Below are 23,937 nucleotides of genomic sequence, written 5' to 3'. Positions count from 1 at the left end.
TTTTAATTGAATTTAGGCTTTAGATGACTTGCAAGTAATCGCATTTTGTCTTTAATGACTATTTTAACAATCATGTTATGTTATTGATATTTGCTCTGTTGTGTCCTGAACCATCACACTGCATGTATGTCAGTGTTTTGTCAGTTGGGGTTAATGGTCTTCATAAATATTTGCTCCTCAGATAAATGTTTGTATCCCAAACTGTGCAATTTCCTGAAAATCATCAGTCAAGCCCCGTGTATCTAATGATCCATCGTCGGCACACGTGCCATGTTTCCGCCCCTCGCAGGTCAGCGTGAATTAGATTCTTTATTCCCAGATGTTTCTGTTTGATGAGGGAGCGAATGGGTGGGAGCTCAGACTTATGTAAGGGCCACGTGGCCTTACATACAAACGCTGTCTTCCAAGCATCCGTAATAACTCGCAGCCTCCCTTTAATGAAAACAACGCAGCGTGAATTACGAGGGCCAAAAGGTGAGGCTGGGACACGACACGACTGCTTAGAATACTGGCGAATCGGTTTCCCTGTTTCTCACAGGGTCCGAAGATTGATCCACGGCACATATCTGATTCTCTGTGGATTAACTGTCTTAAGATGAGGTTCCGTTTCTAAGTGTTTGTCCCTTTCCCCTTTCTTCACAGTGAACTAAACATCCTCCTTGTTGCTTAAAATTGACAGGGAAGCGAATTTAAAGTGTAAACAGTGCTACTATATGTACCCTGTTTCAGTATTCAATGAAAGAATCCATAGTTTAGATCTTCATTCAAATGTGGTTCCACAATAAAAACATTTGTTACATTTGTTGCATCTAATTAACCAGTGGTATCCACCAGTGTTAACCATATCATGATTTCAACACATTCATAAGTTTGACACTATGTGCACTTATATGATCTTAATTTCCTCCAGTCGTAATTCAATTAACACAAAGGTAATCCTTTCTTTATTGCACAGCATTTATAAAAGGTTCTATTTTTTTAAAGGTTTCATTTTCAGAATTCATCAGTATAGTCAGCACAATATATTTTTGCTGCCTTATTTGGCACACGGCCTTCTGTAACAACTCATAGACTGACACAATAAGCCTTCATCATCACTAACCTCAGTTACATCACAACAGGAAGCTTCTGGCTTTGCTGGGTTGCTCCCGATGTGTTCATCAATGTTGGTGTGTGAGTGTTGGATAGAAATCATTTAGACGTAGCAAGTTTATTTCCATAAATGATGATTATTCAACATCGGAGCTGTCACTTCCATCTAGAGCAGGTACGACAAACTCAGTTTACACGGTGGGCCACGTAGAGCCAACTTTGACCAGTGAAACTACGCTTTAAAGAACCTTAGCTACACATTGAATCCGTGAAATATTTTAATATAAGAAAAAGAAGTGCAATTTCAACAACACAGCTCAGTTTTTTCCATATGATAAAGAGATGTTCCTGTGGTAAATGAAAGATATCTGTCAGCATGACTCAGGGCTTAAATGGTTAAGAAATAAATGTATAAATAATACAGATAATCACAGTTGTTCATCTATATTCACCTTAGTGTTGTACGATGAGCAATTAATTAGAAAAATATAAAATGATAAATCAGTTTTTCAGTAGGAAAAGCCGTAAAACTTATAAAAACACATAAAAAGTCCAGAATTTATGCCCTCCTTCACATTTTCCAATGCAGTTCAGTTGACCGCATTGGAGTTTTTGGCAGGCCAATTATGGTCCCCAGGCCTTATGTTTGACACCACTGATATACTCCATTTCTCAGCTTTGAAAGTCTTTGTTTTGTTTTGCTTTATTAATTTTTTCCAATGCCCTCCATCATACTTTAATCAGTCGTCTGTCTTCTATGATGACATCATCCTGTGACTCAGCAGCAAACAGCTGTGAATATCAGTGTCTCATATCAGGGAGCTCTTTGATAAGCATTTGTTTTGGGACCTTGACACGTTTGACTCTAATTACAAGTGTCGAAGTTGTAAAAACAACACTTTACTGCATGTCTGTCTGATTCCGATGAGCCGTCTCACTGACAGAGTGGGAGGAGGTCGTCCCACATCTCGGTGCGGGAATGCCTCACCGGAGCGTCATGATTCAACTTTTGTCACGAGCACCATTACATCATGTTTGTTTTATTTTTCTAGTGCTAATCCCACTGTGAAGCAACAGGAAGCTTTAAACCCACACAAAACCAACTCCGATGTTCTTATATTGAGCTTTGTTATGCTACTCTGAAGCAGAGAAAGTTCCAGATACTAAATAACTCAGAACATTTCTTATCTGCAGGTGATGAGTGAAGCCTGGACTGTACAGAGCCTTATCTGGACAGTTAGTCAAGAAGACTTCTTTGCTCCAGCCTGCCACAGTAAACCAGCATTTGAATGTTGTTTAATTAGCTATGATTAATTTAATTCCTACCGCTACACCAGCAAACAGTCCCCGAAATGTCCATCCATTCGCTTCCGCTTATCCTTTTCAGGGTCGCGGGGGGCGCTGGAGCCTATCCCAGCTGTCATAGGGCAAGAGGCGGGGTACACCCTGGACAGGTCGCCAGTCTGTCGCAGGGCCAACACACAGGGACAGACAACCATTCGCACTCTCATTCACACCTAGTGGCAATTTGGATTATCCAATTAACCTATCCCCACAAGCTGCATGTCTTTGGACTGTGGGAGGAAGCCGGAGTACCCGGAGAGAACCCACGCAAACACGGGGAGAACATGCAAACTCCACACAGAAAGACCCCGGCCTGATGGTAGAATTGAACTCAGGACCTTCTTGCTGTGCGGCAACAGTGCTAACCACCGTGCCACCGTGCTGCCAAATCCCCGAAATGTTTCCACCCAATTTTTAAAAATAAACCTCCGAAACACTTCCTTAAAATTCTGTCTTTCTGTGAGTGTTTCTTTGTGAGTATATTTCACGGGATCATGTTCCTATTAGTCCTCTTTAGGGTTGTCTATGAACTCAATGATCCATTAAAGCTGTAGTTTCTCTTGGCGTCTTGATCTTATCATGTTGTCAATGACAAGTCTTCACTTTTTGACTGTTTCCAATATCTAAGCTCAAACAAATTCAGGGGTACATGATAGTAAATCTGTAAAACAGCTGACCACAGGTGTTATCCTTTTTACTATGCAAAAAGACTGAGTAAAATCTGAGTTTTGGTTTGGATATAACCTTCCTGACGCAGCCCCAAAGTGGATTTGTGTGTCTGGAATTGAACCAGCAACCTTTGGCTTGCCAAGTGAATGCATGTAATATTTTATGAAATACTCTTGATGTTTCTGCTCTTGGTTTTACAGCACCCGTTCATCCCTCATTAACAGCTACTGTCTGTCATCTGCACTGCCTCCAAATTAAAGCATGACAACCTGTGATATTTTTGCTTTGGCTGGTCTGATATCTGTTACAGACTCACAGCCACTCACTTTATCACAGTGTTGCTCTATTTTAAGCTCTTCGTAAGTCCTGTTATCCTACACCGTATTGTTTGCCCTCAGTAACTTTTTGGACATTTATTTGTAGGGGAATGAACTCCTGTGTGATCAAACAGTAACAACATAACAAAAATAATACGTTCTTTCACATTTATAGCTTTTATTAACATAGAAATATAAGTCATGATTCATGATGATGAGTATGTTCACTTTGGTGCAGTTAGAGTGGCTCAATTATTATTAATTGGCATATTACAGTTATTAACATTTGTTTGTCCAATTAACTCTTTCAAGATAATATAAGCTTGATATTATTAGATGCAGCTCTACAAAAGAAATATTTGAGTCTTTAAGTAATTTAATGCTGGATTTCCAAACAAAACTGTAATGCAGATAACATCATTAATAAAATAACTTTCAAGCCTTTCAAAATAAACATCCACAAATTCTCAGCATATTACCGCCTGATCATAAATTAACGATAAATAAACCATAAATTCACCATTAAAAAAAAAATTGTGCTAAATATTTCCAGATCTTTTAAATCTGCCCTTTTAATCAAATATATTTTAAATAGATACAGCCTGGTTCAAGTGTATTTGGACAATGATATTTTTTGTACACCATCGCTGTGGATTTTAAATCAAACAGTCAAGGTGTGTGAAGTAGAGACTTGCAGCTTTAATTCAAGGAGTTTAACAAAAGTGTTATATGTAATGTTTTGGAATTACAGACATTTTCCCCAGAGTTTTCATTTTTGCATTATTATTGAACTTTGATTTTGATATTATTTATCATTTCTAGTCTTTTGGTTTCTTTGTTAGTGTTCCTTAGTTGCTCTGTCTCTCCTGTCTGCTGTATCCCCTTGTTAAGTCCGCGTCTCTGTGTTATGTTTCCTGTTTTACTTTGAAGTCCGTGTCTCGGGTTTTTGTATCAGGTTTTGCTTCCCCTGTCTCGTTAGCCCTGATTTGCCCCAGCTGTGCTTCCCCTCTGTCTCTCATTCACTGATTGCTCCCTCTGTGTATTTAAGCCCTGTGTTTTCCATTGTCTGTGTTGTGCTCTACCGTCATCCCATGCTTTGTCATCTGTCCAGCTGCCTGCCAGTTTAGTTTCTGTAGTCCCAGTATTCTGTTTTTGTCATTTAGTAATGAATCTTTGTTTTTGAGTGCACTTTCAGGTCCATCATTCCTCCTATCCTGCCTGCACACAGCCGACACACGACAAGATGTGGTTTCAAACAAGTCATAGATACTATACACACGTTGCCATGTATAATTGCTTGAATTGATCACACTGGACAAAGGTTGTTATTTATAACTATTTGTACTGCTGCAGGTTATATCACTTTCAAACACAACCGAGGCAGGTGGTCACGTTTACAGGCACTCAGAGCGAACTTTGGACCTCTCTGCTGCCATTTTCTTTTCTTATCACTGAATACAACCTTCACTATCAATAGCAGCCAATCAGCTCTGACTATATAATGTACAGTGACATTTCAACACAACTGTATACTGTTTGTCCATCATAAACCTTGCTCGCAGGTTTATCATATGCTTTACTGTCAGGCAAGGATAACAATCAAGGATCATGCATCTGCTTCTTAAAAGGAATCTGACAGTTTCCACATGTGCCTGTCTCGTGCAGGAGATACTTCAGTGCTGCTTTGTGTTTATTCTGTAATGCTTTTGTTAAGATCTTTCATACATTTTTTTAAAATTCAAAGATCCAGTTCTCTGTTATTAGGCTGTCACTTGTATCTCACTATATGTTGTCCAGTATCAAAAGCTTTTCTTATTTTTTAGTGTTGTTTGATTTTGTTCAGCCCTATCTGCAGTTAAGTAAAGAGTAAAGTAATATCTGAGTAAAGCAAGCAAACAGGGTGGAGACAAGTATTCATGGTATGTTACTTATGAAACATGTCACTGGAATCAGTGACTGCTGCTCTGATTTTCCTCTTCATAGTCAGTAAATTTATTGGAAATACTTTTTACTCTAAAATGAAACCCTCTAATATTGACGTGGTTGTGAGCAGTTAAAATTATAAGCCATTTTCAGGCACACATTTCAGCATTTAGTAACCGTCGGTTGGCAGTGTTTTCCTGACATCTAGCCATGAATCTAAATTTGAAATGTTTGGTTGAAACTGTCTTCAGTAGATAGAGAAGATCAAGAGAGGAACAACAACCTTCATAGTGTTTCACTGTTTATTTTTCTATCAGTCATGGATTGGCTTCCCCAGAGCCCATACATTACATTAGCAGGGTGGGGTCCTGCTGATAGACATTAGAAAAAAAGACAGCCAACATCCAAAGATGAGCCTTGAATGTCTTCCAAGATGCATGAAGAACTATTCCCAAAAACCAGTTAAAGAAAGCTGGTTTAAAGAATAAAGGTAGTCATGCTAAATATTGATCTTTGAGCCCGTAGAATTGTACCATATATATGTCCAATTGGAAACTGACACAAGTTTTGTTTTGTTACCTGTTTAGTGAAATATATTCCAGTTATACATATATAATGGACATGGATATAAGGTGTAGACTCTGAGCTTTCATTTGAGGGTATCCACATTCAGACTGGAAAAAAGGGTTTAGGAGTTTCAGCTTTTTAACATGCGCCACCCTCTTAAAGTAATTAGACAATTGACTCAAAGGTTATTTCATGGGCTTCGTTATGTCATTATTAATTAGGCAGATAAAAGCAGAGCATTAAAAAAGAGGAAACCCAGCATCTGCTGATGACGATGGGCTCAAGACTTCAGTTTGTCAGCAAAGGGTTTTCAGCCAAGTATTAGAAATGAACATTTTATTTTCAGTTATTTAATTTGTCCAACTAATTTTAAGTCCCTGAAATGAATCGATTGTGTTAAAAAATGCTTTAGTTCCTCATATTTTTTTTTGAACATGATTCATTGAGATACAGAATTCAGTTAAGCATTTTGGAGATTAGACTGTGGTGACCCATCATAACAGAGCAGATTCCCAGGGGTAATAGGAATTTGGAAAGTTGTACACTGGTGGTGGTGTAGATGAAGATGGAGGTTGGATGGAGCTCTGAGTGACCAGGATAAAGCAAAGATGGGGAGGAGCTGGGTTGCATTAATGAGAATATGAAATGCAGAATGACAGATTCAAAGTACGCAGAGTGGAGGCCGATTGTCTCGGAGGACGGGGGCAACAACAAACTCGAAGTCAACACTGAGTCTGACAGCATGGGAAAGTGGAAGTGATTGAACTTGCACATAAGCTTCATTAATATTTTAGGATATAAACAGTGTGACAAATGTAAACAGTGTCAAGTAAAGCCTTGAATTCTTTGTGCATTTCCGGATATCTGTCTTTGAGCTGTTTAGTTCAAGGTGTATCCTCCTCTTTAAATACTCATTTGTGTCTTTTGATCATCTATAACTTGAGTCCCGATGATGCATCTGAAGATCAAAGTATCTCCATGCACAATGGTGTGTTTTGGTGTGAACCTGTTGTTAATGTCCAATATCTTTCATATCTTTAACCATATTTAAAGTACTGTTGGGAACCCATTAACAGAAAAAAAACATCCCATTTTCTCTGCCAGCTCTACAGCCCTCATCTTATTGAGCTCTTCAACTAAGCGCCTAATTCAACTCCTATTCAGAAAGCAAGGCGAAATACAGTTTTGTTATTGTTTGAGATCAAAATTTGTTAGATAAATAGACGTTAGAGATATATAGCTGTTGACTGAAGGGTTAGCAAGGTAATTATTTTATTGTTAAGATGCATGGATGGAACATTCTTGTCTGTTTTCAATAAATAGTGCATTTAATCCATTTTAATTGCAAGTCAGACATGGAAGATTAGTGCTAATTGTACATAATCTGTTTTGAAGGCTGTTTTGGTTTGCATTAGTGCCATCACCAAATACTTCCTCTGACTGGCATTATCTTGGCTTCCTGTAACACTGTGAGGAAACCCTGAAAGTTCCTTGACAAGCACAGCTGAAGTCAGTGCATGGACGCTCACTCCTAGACCTCATATCCTTCTTTGGAATCTGTATCTTATGGATACAAAGACAACAAAGAAACACCTTCTTTATTTCGCCTTTCTCAGCCTTTTAAGCCCAAGGGCCTGCAGGTTATCAGATTTGGTTTCTTCACGCAAGTTAAACATTGAACATTGGGGTCACTTCCTCTCTTTGGTTTAGATTATGTTTTCACAGTAATTTTTTTTCCCTGTAGCCTCATTTTAAGCGAATCTGAGCCTCCGTATCTCCAAGCACATTGAACATGCCTGTAGATGTCCAGAAAGCTTAAATGAATACTGGATATATGTCTGTATTAAAGGATATATATAAACTCTTAGAGTCTAATGGGATCTGCTTTGCATGATTGCATGGATTTGTGCAGGAAAGTCACCCAGCAAGCTTTTCAGTGAGAGTACCACATAATTATGGGTCTAATCAAAATCCAAAAATAGAACCGCAAGAGACTCTGCGTGCTGTGTGTTGAGGATATGGGAGCATTTATCAGGCCTGAATTTACAGTTTCTATCATCTGAAATCAGGATGTTTTTACTTTGTAGGAAGATCGTCACAATAGCTGGTTTGCTAAATGAGTCAGTGTCTGCTCATTAGAGAACAGCAGTGCAGAGAAAAACATAATAATGACGCAGAAGGAAAGTTTTTTTCTGTTAGGAGTGCCTTGGTTTTAGTCATGCTTGGACAGATGCTTTCAAAGCAGTCAGTCACCATGTTCTGAAAAATGATAGCGGGAAAGCCTTGAGAAAATAACCATGCAGATTAAGCTGCAGTAGAGATGCAGAGGTGGGAATTATTCACTCTTTATTTTTCAGGATTTGGCATGAAAGCTCATCTTTATATTCGAAAAGTATTCATGTTGGGACACGAGCCATGTTTGCTGTGCTGTGTTAGCAGGTTTTAGTCAGCCCCCTGGTGCATTGTTTCCAGTTTTTCAAAGCTTCAATTGCATGTCAAGACTGTTAAGTGAGTGTTGAATGAAACAGCTTTTTAGTTGTCTGATTTTGGTAATCGTGTAGATATTTGAATATTATTGTGATACTACAGCGAGTTAAAAGTGAAGCAGAGGGATTTTTATAGATATATAGTGTGCTAATCCCATTCTCTCAAATGTCATTAACACAGTTGAACCCATACGCAATAATAAATATACATGTGACACAACCACTGTGATGTCCACCATGTTTCAAAAATGTACGCATTTTTGGTTGTCGCCAAAATGTTGCTCTAAAGCTCGCCTTCATGAGCGATGGGTCATCAGAACAGCTTTTATGGACGTCATAAATTAAGCAAAAAGTAGGGCCATGTTCTCGTAAACTTCAACACAATCTAATTTCTTTTTGCAGCCAGAGGAAGCTCAGTAAAAGCTGACGATGCTATTGCCCTATTATTTGATATTTGATATTAGTTTTGCAACTGAAGTGAAATGTTAAATGAGTCAAGCATGAAAAACGTTTGTGAAGGGTGCAGGCTGTGCATGAATGGGTTAAAAAGAGGGCTTTCACCCAGCAGGGAGAGCTCTCCTTCAGGACTTTCTGACTTCACACGGGTAAAGCTGTGAACAAACCGTGAGCTTTTCTTATTTCTAACCAAACCTAATAATAAAGTAAGTTAAGATTTTTTAAAAAAGCTTTTGGTTTTAGAAGGGACACAAGCTCTAGTCTCCAAAATGAAAGTCATGTGTTTGTCCACCTCAGTCTGCTTCATTTCTTGCCTGAAGATGGCACAAACAAAATGGGCATTTCCCCAAAGTCCTGTAGCATTGACTGACACTGCCTGGTGAGGAAGAGTCCATAAAGTATCAGCTGCTTCTAGTTTCCAGCAATAATCACTTATCAGTTATTTTATTTTATTAACCTTTATTTAACCAGGAAGATCCCATTGAGATTAAAAACCTCTTTTTCAAGGGAGACCTGGCCAAGATAGGCAGCAGCAGATGTCTCACAGTTACAGAAATTACTCAAACACAGGCAGCAACAACACACATGCAACAATAAGTGAAAGAATACAAATAAAATATAAAATAAAATTCAAATAAAAATAAAAAAGTCAGTTAAAATGACAATCAATCTAATTGAAACAGTTTCATGTTATGGACTTGGCCTCAAGGATTCGTAGTTTAGATTTAAAAGCACTTAATGAAATGAATTCAGTCATTTCCCATTCCTTCTGCAGTTTGTTCCAGGCCAAGGGTGCTAAATGGACAAAAGCTCTTTTACCAAGTTCAGTTCGGGCAAATGGAACAAAAAGCAACAAGTAGCCATGCGGACAAAGAGAATACCGACCAGCATGTTTCATTATAAGCAGGGAACATAGATAAGAAGGCAGCAACCCAAGTATTGCCTTATATATAAAACTGTATAAATGAGAGTTCCTCCGACTTACCAAAGCAGGCCATCCTACCTGAGAGTATAACTCACAGTGGTGAGTCTGAAATTTACAGTTAGTGATGAACCTCAGAGAAGCATGATACACAGAATCAACCATTCGAAGACATTGAGCAGAAGCATTCATATATAGAATATCACCATAATCCAGCACAGGCAAGAATGTTGCAGCAACAAGCCGCTTCTTTGTATTAAAAGAGAAACACAACTTATTTTGAAAGTAAAATCTCAGTTTTAACTTCAGGTTTTTCACAAGATTCTCTACATGTGGTTTGAAGGTAAGCGAGTCATCAATTAAGATTCCCAGATATTTATAGGTGTGAACCAACTCTATTTTATTACCTTCAAGAGTGGTTACTGATGGGATTGTTTGGGCTTGTCTCCTTGATTTAGAAAACAACATGAGCTTTGTTTTGTCTGCGTTGAGAACAAGTTTAAGCTGAAGTAATGAGTGCTGGACAGCAGAAAAGGCTTTCTGCAAGGAGTCAATGGCTTGGACAAGAGTTGAACCACAGCTGTAAATAACTGTATCATCAGCATAGAAGTGCAAGTTTGCATCTGGCACATGTAGACTAAGATTGTTTACGTAAATGATAAATAGAAGGGGACCTAATACAGAACCCTGTGGCACTCCGTTGTGCACTGTAACAAAGTCAGAACATAGACCGTCAGATTTAATGCACTGAGTCCTGTTACTGAGGTAGTTTGAGAACCATGCCACTGCTCTCTCACAGAGCCCTCACTGGAAGAGTCTAAGTTTTAAAATACAATGATCAACAGTGTCAAATGCTTTTGACAAATCAATAAAAAGGGATGCACAGTGTTGTTTTTTATCAAGTGCAATAGTAATATTGCATTACCACTCCAAAGCCCCAGTAATATTACCACTCTAATTGCAGCTGTGATAGTACTGTGATTCTTCCTAAAGCCTGATTGATATTCAGATAAAATGGCACTGGTGTGTAAAAACTCCTTTAACTGCTCACACACAAGAGCTTCAAGAACTTTGGCCAGCACAGATAGATTAGATATTGGTCTGTAATTAGTTAACACTGCTGGGTCGCCCCCTTTTAATAGAGGAACAACAAAAGCTGATTTCCATACTGAGGGAATTTTATTCATATCCAGTGTGAGGTTGAAAAGTGTTGTGAGAGGCTCTGCGACAAAATCAGCTGCCAGTTTCAAGAAGTAAGGATCTAGTAAGTCTGGCCCTGGAGATTTTCTAGGATCTAACAGTTTAAGAGCTTTACAGACCTCCTGCACAGAGAAAGGAACAAAGTTAAATGGCTGACCAGTGTACACCGGAAGGTTTGTGCCAGATTTTACAGAGACTGGATTCAGAGAGTCAAACAAACAGCCAGAAGATATAAAGTGCTTGTTAAAGCAATTCATAATCTCCTTCCTATCATAAACAGGAACAGAATCCTTAAAAACATAGGTGGGTAAAGCGTGGGAGCTTTTACTCACTGAAAGAGACTTAATGATTTTCCAGAACTTCTGTGGATTATTTAGGTTCTCAGTGGTGACAGACAGATAATATTCTGTTTTAGCTTTCTTAATAGAGGAAGTACATCTGTTTCTTAGTTGTCTGAAAAGAAGCCAATCACTGGGGTAGCCAGTTTTCCTCGCTTTGGCCCAAGCCAGGTTACACTCATGAATGATATCTGCCAGCTCTTGGGAGAACCAGGGGTTTTCACGACCTTTTATCCTATATCTTCTTAATGGAGCATGTTTATTCACAATTTGCATAAACCCATCCCTAAAGAATGCCCACGCTAATTCTACATCAGGGATCAATCCTATTTTCTTCCAGTCATAGTTTGACAAATCATGATAAAATGCTTGCTCATTAAAATGTTTAACAGTTCTTTTAAAAATAATACGATGTTGTGACTTGGCCACTTTAGTATTTCTAATAGCAGCAACAACACAGTGGTCACTTAAGTCGTTACAAAGGACACCCAAAGATGAAAATTTATGAGGAACATTTGTCAAAATCAAGTCAATCAAGGTAGACTTTTCGGGGCTTTTGAGATTTGGCCGAGTGGGTAAATTGACCAGCTGGGTAAGACTGATAGAATCACAAAAAGATTTAAAATCATCTGAAACTGTTTTGAGCCAATCCCAGTTAAAGTCACCAGCTAGAACAAGCTCCCCATAATTTAGTCTGGACAGCAAAAGGTTTAAAGAACGCAGAGCTTCTGTGGAGGCAGAAGGGGGTCGATAGCAACAAGCAACTGTTATGCAAAGACCCTTTGCAACATTCACATTCAGAGCCAAAAATTCCAATTGTTTGCAAATTGATTCTGATAGAACTATTGTAGCATCAAATTTTGACTTAACATAAGCAGCAACACCACCACCTTTCTTAAGCCTATCGGTGCGATAGATATTGTAGCCAGCCATGCTAACATGTTCATCAGATATATATTTAGACAACCAAGTTTCAGAAATGAGGACAATATCTGCATCTGTTGATTGAACCCAGATCTTGATCATATCCATCTTGGGTAACAAACTGCGCACATTAAGATGAACTATCTTCAGCCCAGGTGAGGATTTAAATTCAGATGGTGTCTGGCTACATTGCAGCTCAGGGCCTGGGTTAGGTTGCACATTACCAGATAAGAGCAGTAGTAAGACGATCAGAAGTCTCTGCTTTGTACTTATTGATTTTGACGTGTGAAATGTTGACACAAAGCAGGATTTTTTTGTAACTAATTTTGTAATTGTACAAAGCAAGAAGGTTTTGAAGATGAGGTAAATCTTTCTGTAGTTCAAAATGATTAATGTCCTGTTCCAAATACATTGGAAATTGTACAGGATGTATAGCAGCAGTGACGCATGTAGATCTGGGAACCATGTCTTGCAGAATGGTGTTAAATGTTCTCATCTTAGAAAAATTGAGTGTCCAAAAGTCCCCCACGGCCAATAAGCAAAGCAAAGTTATTAAAAAAGCCATTATCCAATACACTATGATTGTTGATGCTGAATTAAATAGGCTGCACAAACCATGTGGTGTAGAAGGCTTCAATCAACAGCACAGCGCCCGATGTATTGCAGATAAGCTTTTCGAGCAGCACAGGCCTTGGTGTGGTGCTGATGTCTTCCACTAGCAACACAGATGCAGTTTGTTCATTGAGGATTGATATTGAGTCAGTGAGTCTCTGTCTTTATCATATACAGGAAGTGATGATGTACTCAACGCCTTCCAGCACATACTGGTGTTGCTTCTCATCCTCTGACAAGATCTGGTTGGTTCTGGTTCTGGATAATCCCACTCATGCAGCTCAGCAGTGCAGTGGAGTCTCCATGTTCTCCCTCTGCGTGCCTGGGTTCTACCCGACAACTTTGACGTCCTCCTGCAGACCAGAGACACTCATGTTGACTTAACTGATGATGCTAAATTAGATTTGAATGTGAACATGCATGAAGGGCTGTCCGTTTCTCAGTTTTAGCCTTACAACAATGCAGGACTTGAAGGACTTGACAGGCTCAGTGTCACAGTCTGGCGAGGGCAGACTGTATGAATTGAAAAAGGACCCAAAATGCAGACTCCAAGGAACAGGGAACAAAACTTGAATGTTAACAAAAAGCGAGCCGTTTAATATGGCTGGTAAAAAAGGTACAAACAAAGGGCAAGGCAAACTGAAGCAAAATTAACACAAACCTAAACTGGGAAATCTAAACAAACAATAAGAAAAACCTAGACAAGAAACTTGGAAGCATGGCATAGGAAACATGGCGTGGACAACAGACGACCTGACAATCACACACTGAAAACAGAGGACTTAAATACACAGGAGGTGATTAGGGGAAGTGGCAACACCTGGGGAAACAGCTGGCACACATGAACATAATGACGTCACAGTGGGAGAGTAAAACTGAACACGATGAACACAGAAACGCCAGACCTCTTCACAATAAAACAGGAAACAGAGTGAGATATAGACATGACAACCTGAACTTGACAACATAAGCCACAGACATGAAATACATGAAAAGCAGGGGAGACTTAACATGGTGGAAGCACGAGGGGGAAATAATAACTAGAAACACTTAAGCATGATAACAAATGAACTTAGGAACCTGAAGGGCTTACATAAACTAAAACATCAAAAATGAACTAAAACTCAAAACACTGGGTCATAAGACCCAGGATCGTGACACTCAGAAAAGTCAAAAATAGTGAGATATCTTGCAGAGGGATGCAGCAGTCTCAAAATTGCAAATCTTCTGAAGCGTGATCATCGAACAATCAAGCGTTTCATTCAAAATAGTCAACAGGGTCGCAAGAAGCGTGTGGAAAAACCAAGGCGCAAAATAATTGCCCATGAACTGAGAAAAGTCAAGCGTGCAGCTGTCAAGATGCCACTTGCCACCAGTTTGGCCATATTTCAGAGCTGCAACATCACTGGAGTGCCCAAAAGCACAAGGTGTGCAATACTCAGAGACATGGCCAAGGTAAGAAAGGCTGAAAGACGACCACCACTGAACAAGACACACAAGCTGAAACGTCAAGACTGGGCCAAGAAATATCTCAAGACTGGTTTTTCTAAGGTTTTATGGACCGATGAAATGAGAGTGAGTCTTGATGGGCCAGATGGATGGGCCCGTGGCTGGATTGGTAAAGGGCAGAGAGCTCCAGTCCGACTCAGACGCCAGCAAGGTGGAGGTGGAGTACTGGTTTGGGCTGGTATCATCAAAGATGAGCTTGTGGGGCCTTTTCGGGTTGAGGATGGAGTCAAGCTCAACTCCCAGTCCTACTGCCAGTTTCTGGAAGACACCTTCTTCAAGCAGTGGTACAGGAAGAAGTCTGCATCCTTCAAGAAAAACATGATTGTCATGCAGGACAATGCTCCATCACACGCGTCCAAGTACTCCACAGCGTGGCTGGCAAGAAAGGGTATAAAAGAAGAAAAACTAATGACATGGCCACCTTGTTCACCTGATCTGAACCCCATTGAGAACCTGTGGTCCATCATCAAATGTGAGATTTACAAGGAGGGAAAACAGTACACCTCTCTGAACAGTGTCTGGGAGGCTGTGGTTGCTGCTGCACGCAATGTTGATGGTGAACAGATCAAAACACTGACAGAATCCATGGATGGCAGGCTTTTGAGTGTCCTTGCAAAGAAAGGTGGCTATATTGGTCGCTGATTTGTTTTTGTTTTGTTTTTGAATGTCAGAAATGTATATTTGTGAATGTGGAGATGTTATATTGGTTTCACTGGTAAAAATAAATAATTGAAATGGGTATATATTTGTTTTGTGTTAAGTTGCCTAATAATTATGCACAGTAATAGTCACCTGCACACACAGATATCCCCCTAAAATAGCTAAAACTAAAAACGACTTCCAAAAACATTCAGCTTTGATATTAATGAGTTTTTTGGGTTCATTGAGAACATGGTTGTTGTTCAATAATAAAATTATTCCTCAAAAATACAACTTGCCTAATAATTCTGCACTCCCTGTATGATTGTTGGGAGCAGTTCTGATTGTACAGTCAGACAGTTGCAGGGAGGAAGGACCTGCCGAAACGCTCCTTCATGCATCGAGGATGCAGCAGTCTGTCACTGAAGGAGCTCTGCGGTTCAGCAGCAATCACATGCATGGGGTGGGAGACTCTGTCTATCAGAGATGTTATTTTGGCCAGGGAAGAGTTATAATCCAGAACTGTGTTGTTTGCACAATATTCTGAAAAAGCTTTTTGTTTTTCCTGGTGTTGACATGTTGCAAAGCCCATTCAGTGGGCCGGTAGGCGGGTTCTAGCCCGTGGGCCTCATGTTTGACACCCCTGGTGTAACATTTGTATTTCTCCGCCTCCCTTGTTCAGGGAAGGGCTCTGCTCTGTTGACAGTTGTAAACCCAGCGCTCACATACTCACACACCCACACTGCTCACAGACTCCCGCCGAGCTGTAAGTACGCGCTGCTTCATCTCTGCGTCCTCTGCGCGCACATCTGAGCTCCAAATCAGGACCGAAGCAAGAACCCGCCGGAACCACTGGCGAGCAGGAGGAGACTGGAATATGGGTTCTAACGCAATGGACAGTATGAACCTGTCTCAGGATCAGATTGCTATCCTGGAGGAGAATTTCAACAAAGTCAGCAAGCATCCGGACGGCACGACGCTCATGCTGATCGCGGCGGAGTGCGGACTGTCAGAGGAGGAAACACAAGTGAGTAAAACCGAAAAAACTCCCGCAGCCTCTCTTTACTGTCGTTGTGAGCGGGAATGCTTTAAAACAGTGTGGAGTTCAGTTTTCCCGATGTTACTGATCTGGGAGGCTTATCGATAAGGAGCTGTTTAAACGATAGTGTTGAGCAAACGTAGGACACCTTTAAGTTATTATCTCCATGGAGATCACCGTGACAGGCCTGTGGAGACTGACAGTGGTGATTATTGTTATTCAAGCATTTAATAATAGTCATTATCTTATAACATAAACTGGAAACATTTTAATAGGAAAAAGTATAAAAAATACCTGCATTCCAACTTCTACTAAAAATGTACTTTTAATATTTAAATACTGTTCAAGGCTGAAAAACGCCTGTTGATAAAAAGCATTAGTCTTTTATCATAATACTTTTTCCTATAGTAGGAAGTACTTTGTTTCATTCTGAGATGTATTAAAGTCGTACTTTATTGAATGTACTTTCCGTTTGTGCGGTTTTCAGAAGTTTAACTTTACTCAGAGATGTTGAGTCTGTAAATCTGACTTCCTTTACAGCTTTACTAGTGTTTGAGTAAATCCTGTCAGAGGCTCAGTCAGGTGACCTTTGAGGAAATAATCATGCAGTGTCTAAGAAATAAGACTTTGAATTTGTGGGGCAGCTCCGCTGACACCGAACAGAGCGCTCAGTGTTTCTGTTTACATCACAGTGTGATGAAATAATCCTCATCTGAGTGTAAACCAACAGTGACCACAGCTGATCAGCAGTGGAGCAACTCCAAGTTGTCTTTCCTGATGAAGTCACCCCAGAGTCAGGGGGGTCAGCTATTGTTAACACTCATAACACTGATTCATCTGCGCAGGGTGACTTTCAGAGGAGCCCTGGGATCAAACAGTGAGGGCGGGACTGCTGCGTCTGTTTCAGATGATATCATTTCTGGTGATGTGGTCGCTGCTCATACCTGTGCCAGATTAGCGTGTGTGTTCAGATGTTAGAAATGCGTCTTCTCTGGCTTACATTTCAGATATCAGCACAAAATACATTTAAAATCAATGCTTCAACGTCAATAAATGCTTTTTATAATATAAATCTTCTTTAATCATAATCAGTTAGCTTTTCAAACAAAAATGCAAACCATTTCCTGGTTTTTGCTACTTTTAATTTGTTTCTGCTGTGTAGAAAACCCCCCTGAATATCATAGTGGCTATGGGTGTTTCACAGGAATGTTTGACACCTCACTGACAAAACAAATGCGTTATTTAAGGGATAATTACTAAAGCCTGACTGATATTGAATTTTTAAGACCTATACTGATATTTTTGGTTAAAAAAAAACCCCTGATATTCTGATGTATCGCCTGATAATTTTTTCTTATAGAGACATAGAGTTATAGAGCTTTTCTTTTATTTAACTATCACTCTGCATAAATCTGTTCACTGCCCTCTGGTGAGCAAACTATGCAACATCAGCACTGATAACATGGTTGAAGGGTGTTTCTCCCGTCTGTTCTTTACTTTTTAAATGTTCATTATAAACATCAATACTAACAATAGCTAATATTGGCCCACAGTATTGGCCCATTGATAAATCAAGTTGGGCTTTAATAATGCCTAACCCATCAATTATACATTTCTTTGCAGTATAACTTACTGTCTAATATTTTTATGATCTTTTAATTTCATCTTCAGGTACCCCAAATTTGAGCTAGACCTTGTTACTTACAACATTTTTAATAATTTTGCCAATACATACCCCTCACCGGTCTATAGAGCTCAGTGTAACGGTACCAAATCTCTTATTTATAGCCAGAAAATCCAAAGTTAAAATCTACTTTTTGCTTAATTATGTTAAGAATAGAAAACACACACCGTTTTTGTTTTTCATATTCAAGCAGCTTAATAAAGAGAATATTTGAATGAATTCTTGAAAATTTCCTTTTGGTACTGCCTCCATTCGGTCTCTGTCTCTGCTCCTTTCCACATGTACGCACTCCCGCCTTGACTGTATCTGAGGAATGCCGTAGCCTACTGTAAAGTCTGAGCATCTGTCACATCTGCAGCCAGATGTGAAGCTTCAGTGCTCTGATAACAACACAAAGTGCACTAAAGTAATGCAGGCACCTCCTCTTTGCAAGCAGCACTCTGAAGCTGCTATCCATGATGATGTTTTAACTTTGCAAACGGTGGGATGTTTCCTTTTAGAACAAGTTTCTTGTTCGTGATTTGGCTGGCAAATGACCTGGCTGTTTGCTTAGCTGTACTCAGCAGGAGGCGAGGCCCAACCTGTGGCTCTGTCATCTGAGCTGATGCAGCATCAGTTTCGTTTTGTAGGCAAATTTCTGCCCGTGTTTGTGTTTGTGTTTGTCAGGAGTGATAAAGCTGAAGACATGGCATGTACATTAACAGTTCATGTATGACAGATTTGTGCATCCTGCCATTTTTTCTGCTGTAACCCAACAAACCAGTCCCAGAAGATTTTTCTGGACTGCAGTAACACAAGCGCAGCAAAAAAATGAAACAAAAACCCCCAAACTGAACTCAAGTGATTTGAAACAGCTTTTTAAACCAAGGATCATTCTCACTCCCACCTCATCACAACTCAGTTTTAGGTTTAAACACAATTTGACAAAAACAAATAGCCAAAGCAACAATCAGTGATGCCAGAAGATGCTGTCATTTAATGTCTCTGTTACTTGCTGTGCCGAAAAAAAGTAAAACAAATATGAAGAGGCAAGAAAAATAATATTAGTCAATTATTTAATCACACACAAAGAAAACATTCCCATGGGCCCTTTTTATAAAATAAACTAACTTAAAATGTTGGCACGACAATCAGTTTGGTCTTTCCTGCTTTTTAAATAATGTTGTTTATAAAGCCGTACTCATGTTGTTGCTGTGACATCAAGCAGAAACATGGAGCCATCAGGGTAGACTAATAAGCATTCATAGTCCTTTGAATCAAATGCTAAAAGCCAGTAAATATCTTTGGATAATGCACCAGGTGATGAAAGATCTTGACAATCTCTGTTTGACTGTAAGCAGAGAAGAGTGTTATGAGTAATCAAATAGCTTGGAGGTGTGCAGGATGATTGGTAACAGTGTAGAAGCAGAAGACAATAGCCGTGTAAGTGGTTTTGTGTGTATAATCCAGAAAAGCCAATGTGTTTTTGCCCCAGGATGGAATATAATGATCCCACCTGCGTCCTCCTGTTACATACAGGGGGTAATTTTTATTTAGCATAGGCCACATGAGGAGGTGATGATAGTGGGAAGAGTAGCGGGTTTGTCAGGAGGAGACTAGGAGGTTTTTTTCTTTTTACCTTTTTTTCACCTGCTGGTTGGATTTAGGTTCTGCAAACTACTCAGTTAGGTTAGAGCACCCTAGACTCATCAGGTAAATTTAGGAAAACATTGTGGTTTGGATTAAAATCCACCTCTTCACATCATTAATGACATGTTGGGAGAGACACACTCCACCTCCACCTTGTATGTAAATGAACCACAACAGCTTTGGAAAAAATGGCATTGACCCACATCCCCAGCCTGGAGAAACAGACACTCCAGGAATCTATGCAAGTGCAAAGGTCGAAATGTCCTCCTACCTTTTAAATCCCAGATATGAATCTTTTTTTCCGAGTATGCAGAGAAAAGGCAAACACAGGTCTTCCTTTGTAACCAACTTCCACTTTAAAGGATTAGGTTTTGCACATTTAAAGGATTATTGCTAACAGTAGTAATTCAAGGATCCAGAAGTCTGCGAGAAAGTTTATTACAAACATCAAAACTAAAGAGTAACTCGAACCATCGCTTCATCCTGCAAGATGTGGACGATTTATGGCCTACGTTTCACTTTGGCAGTAGATCCTTGTGCATCTATTAGGAGATGTCCTTTATGGAAATAAAGTGAAGGAATTATAACCAAGAAAAGCAAACACATGTTGCTGCCAAGGCTAATAATCAGGCTATTCTGTATTTCCATTCAGTGCACACAAAGGTGCTTGGCCAACCTGACAGGGAAGCCCAGTCCAGGCAGGGTAATGTAAAGGTCTGGCCTCTCATCAAAAAGTACTGACTCAGTCTCCAGCTGATCTTTTTTTTGTGTCTGCCTTTCTTTCTCTTCCTGTCGACCCTCCTAAGCGTTTTGTATTTGTTAACAAAGCTTTCATTGGAGAAGGTTTAACTGAATGAACTCACCCCGGCTACCACTCCCTGTTCCACATTAACCTTTACAATGTTATGGGCTCCGTGCTGCATGTTTGAGCTCCTTTCAGTGAACTCTTTCTTTGTTTTCACTGCTGCAGGGCCAAGAGTCAAGTGTGAAAGACCGTCTTACGTAATCCACTTAAAGTCAACAGGAAAAAATGACATAAGCACCATTGTGTGGTTCAGCAGGATTACAAAAAGTGACAGCTTCCATTGAAAAGTGGGTGAAGAAAATTGCATTGTAATGGACTGGCTTTACAGACGGGATAGAGCGCGTACAGCCGAGTTCAGAGAATAGTTCTTGAATTTATTTAGTCTGATCATGTTTAAGTGCAATCCCAGATGACTCCAAATGGGAATCTTGTGTGTTTTCAGTACAAAATGAGGAAACCATCCCTCTCGCCAGGCACACGGCTCAAACATCCACCCTAAGGCCCATGTTAGAGGGTCTGCATCCTTCCCCAGATTACATCAGCACTCTTGTGAATCCCAAGACAACATGAATTTTAAAACAGCAATGCAATGGGTCACGGGTGTGTGCGTGTGTGTGAAAGCACTCCGTGCAATCATCTTCTGGTCAGAGTTTTAGTGTAGCAGTTTTTGGCAGAGGGGTCAGAGAAACGGGCCATGACTACATGCTGTTAAAATTAGATGGAAACATTCGTTTTGTGCGGTTGCCCTGAAAAAACTTTGCTGTGGGGTCACTGCTCTGCCACGATGAGTCAGCGACCACATTAACATGCACTGAAAAGATGTGACTGTAGTGTGATTGTGAAGATAATGAGAGTCAGATGGAAAGGGGCTTTTGTTTAGTTCGGTGTTGGTTAATCATATTTCCATGTGGGGATTCTGTATGATGATTATGCTTTGGTCGCAAATAACAATTAATATTTACCTCTGATAATTTGAGTTAAGTTGCTTCCTGTGATGCTGTCCATAGACTGTATATAAAAGATGTCTGCAACAACCAGCTTCCTTATCATACACTTGTTAGTTATATCCTTTTTAAAGCTGTGAGTTTTGAAACTGGACATGACTGAGCAATGTCTTAATTTGACTGTGAGACCAAAGACAACATGTATATGCTGCCTAGCTTACAAATTTTAATTAAAGTCCCTTCTTTTAATTAAATAAGAGCCACAAGCTAATATTAGCACACTGAAATGATATATTTTTTATTATGCTAACTTGGAAAACGTTACCAGGTCAATGTTAGCGTGATAAAATTTTAGATGGTAAATATTATTATTATTATTATTTATTTATTTATTTTTAAATTTACTTTTGCAAATGCTGTGATGGTAAAAAAAAAAAAAAATAAGAATTTCGACCAGAATCGGGCTAGCCAGTTTTAGCTGAAGCGATAAATATTAAAATATTGATTTTATTACAATTTATTAAATGTATTGATTGTTAAAGATATATTAGGCTAACATTAACATGTACAAATGTTAAATATCAGCATGTTTTACTTTAGATTTTTTTTTGTCACTTAATCTTAGGCTTTATGTCTGGCTAGGCTAGCTTGAGAGTCTGATGTAATATTCTGCACCATGTGGCAACACATAAAAATGTTGGCATGCTGAAATGATGAATACTGAACATTATATTAGGCTAAATTTAATAAGTGTTATTAAAAATGTAAATAGGCTAGATAGTAAACATTGACAGTTTAAGTTTCTATGCTAAGCCAGGCTAACTATATCTTTATGGTAAGCTAGGCTAGTCACGTCCAGACTCTAATGCCTTACTAAATCCACAGATAGGAGCTCAGTAGATTTAGGTGGTAGTGTCTCATGAGAAAAAAACAATTATTCTCTAAAGATATTAAATTATGTGATCCACCACTATATTTTTAACAGTCAAGTTTAAGTTTCACATACATATCATATTTCTTTAGCTCATGTGTCTTACTTGAACACACACAATGATAATAATACACACAAACTGGGTGATTAGATTACCAGTTTAAGAGACCCATAGAGTAATGTGCTCTAGTTGGTATTAGTAGTGGTTAGGTTATTGTCTACATGTAGGCTTGTAACCAGTAGCCTCAGGCTGAAAATGCATTTAAAGAAGCCTGTATTTAATTCTTGGAAATATGAGAAGTCCAAGAGTTACATCATCAATCTTGTGTTCAGGCTTTACATTAGTGAACAAAACCCCCTGCCACCTGTTCTAACCCCACCCATGGGTGTGTTTGTCCTGTTTGTTTCTTACAGAAATGGTTCACGCTACGTAACGCACAGTGGAGGCAGTCAGAGGGTCTTCCAGCTAAACAGGGATCTGTGCTGGACTGAGATTTTCCAACCACCTCTTTGGATGCAGGGAGCTACTTCCTTCTGGACGAACTGACTTCCCCTCCTATTCCTCACGTTTCCCTCTCTGTTCGTTTTTGTATCTTTGAAGCTGTTTTATCTTACAGAATGTGAAGGTTTTTGTGTGTTGCTGCCAATATATCTGCCATGGTTACAGAAATAAACATATTATTATTGTAAGTTAAAATGACTTGGAGTGTGTTTTGCAACTATTGTACATTTGGGAGTCACATTCACTGAGGGAGCCAGGTTATATAATGGTGGGCTGTGGTTTGAAAAGGATGGGGGCATTGTTTGGTTAGTGTACATGCAATTCTGTCAGCAGGGACCGGAGCTGGACGCAGAGCTGTTTATTCGACTATAAAAGATGTAAGGAAGCGCTGGGTTTACAATAGATGCTGCTGGCATCAGCTGCCACTATCCAGGAACTTCTGTGGACAAACATGGAACATTTCCATTAGTGAAAGAGGAGAAAAGAGGAGGGGGCAGGACATGACTGAAACAAGTCACACGGTGGGCTAAACAAATGCAGGTGATGTAATTTCATTGTTCAACCTCCTCCGCATAACTAAATGCAGTAAAAAGGATGTAAACTCACCAGAAAGTTGGAGCTTTAATCCTCAAAAAGGGTCCAAGCTGCCAGTAGTATATAATTTCACTTACTGTAAACAAGTCCCATTATAAAAAAACAAATCCAGTGCGGTTGGCATCACTGCCAAAAAAACCCCCCATCAGTGTTGTTGTACTACACACTTACGTTTAATTTACCTGAAAAAATATAAATTTTTAATTTGTTCTTCTCTGTAGAGCCTGTTATACATAGATTTCACAAAGTCTTTTTGCTTTGTTTTTGTTTTGCTGAATTAATTTTTACAATTAAAATAATTATCATGATCTTTAGTCTTTATTTTTAGTGAAATCTGGTATTGCTTTTTAGAATGTTATATAAAAAAAAGGATCACCCTGCAGATTTTTAGTTTAAAAAACCTTTGAATTCAAATTCACTTCTTTTCTGTCAGTCATTTACTTTTATGGGCATCTTTTTGGTTGTTGTTCTCAGACATCATGACAGAAATAATTACGGACATTCCTAATCCTAAATATCTTACAAGACACAGGACTTAAGCTCTTTACGACTCTTGTTTACAAAATGAATGATTTTTAGGTAAAGTATCTATTCATATAAGTGAAGACAGTCATGAAGCATCGTCTCCCAGGCTCCTCCATACAACAGAAAGCAGACCTGTATTTCTGTCAGCTTTCCTCAGATTTTTTTTTGTCAGACTAAGCGACTGAGTCCGCACTCATGTCACACACAGACATACCTTGACTCCATCGCTTTGCAGGGCAAAATCTAGCCACAAGCAGTGATATGTGATATATCGCTGGCTGTTGCT

At 39.3% G+C, this 23,937-nt stretch overlaps 1 protein-coding gene across 1 annotated transcript; it reads left to right on the top strand.

Annotated features, from left to right (window-relative positions):
• The first annotated feature begins 15,713 nt into the window (after positions 1 to 15,713).
• Positions 15,714 to 22,727, top strand: hopx (HOP homeobox). The gene is made up of 2 exons (XM_085247001.1): positions 15,714 to 16,025; positions 22,445 to 22,727. Exons 1-2 carry the CDS (start codon positions 15,876 to 15,878, stop codon positions 22,520 to 22,522), a joined length of 228 nt encoding a protein of 75 aa, XP_085103127.1. The 5' UTR covers positions 15,714 to 15,875; the 3' UTR covers positions 22,523 to 22,727.
• Positions 22,728 to 23,937: the final 1,210 nt, after the last annotated feature.

The sequence above is a fragment of the Mchenga conophoros genome, linkage group LG2, assembly GCF_057382185.1.
Source record: "Mchenga conophoros isolate Kocher_MC1m ecotype Shallow Benthic linkage group LG2, M_conophoros_male_GT1.1, whole genome shotgun sequence".
In the NCBI taxonomy this organism is placed as follows: Eukaryota; Metazoa; Chordata; class Actinopteri; order Cichliformes; family Cichlidae; genus Mchenga; species Mchenga conophoros.
Note: the sequence above shows the minus strand (reverse complement) of the source record. Positions and strands in the feature narration are given on the sequence as shown.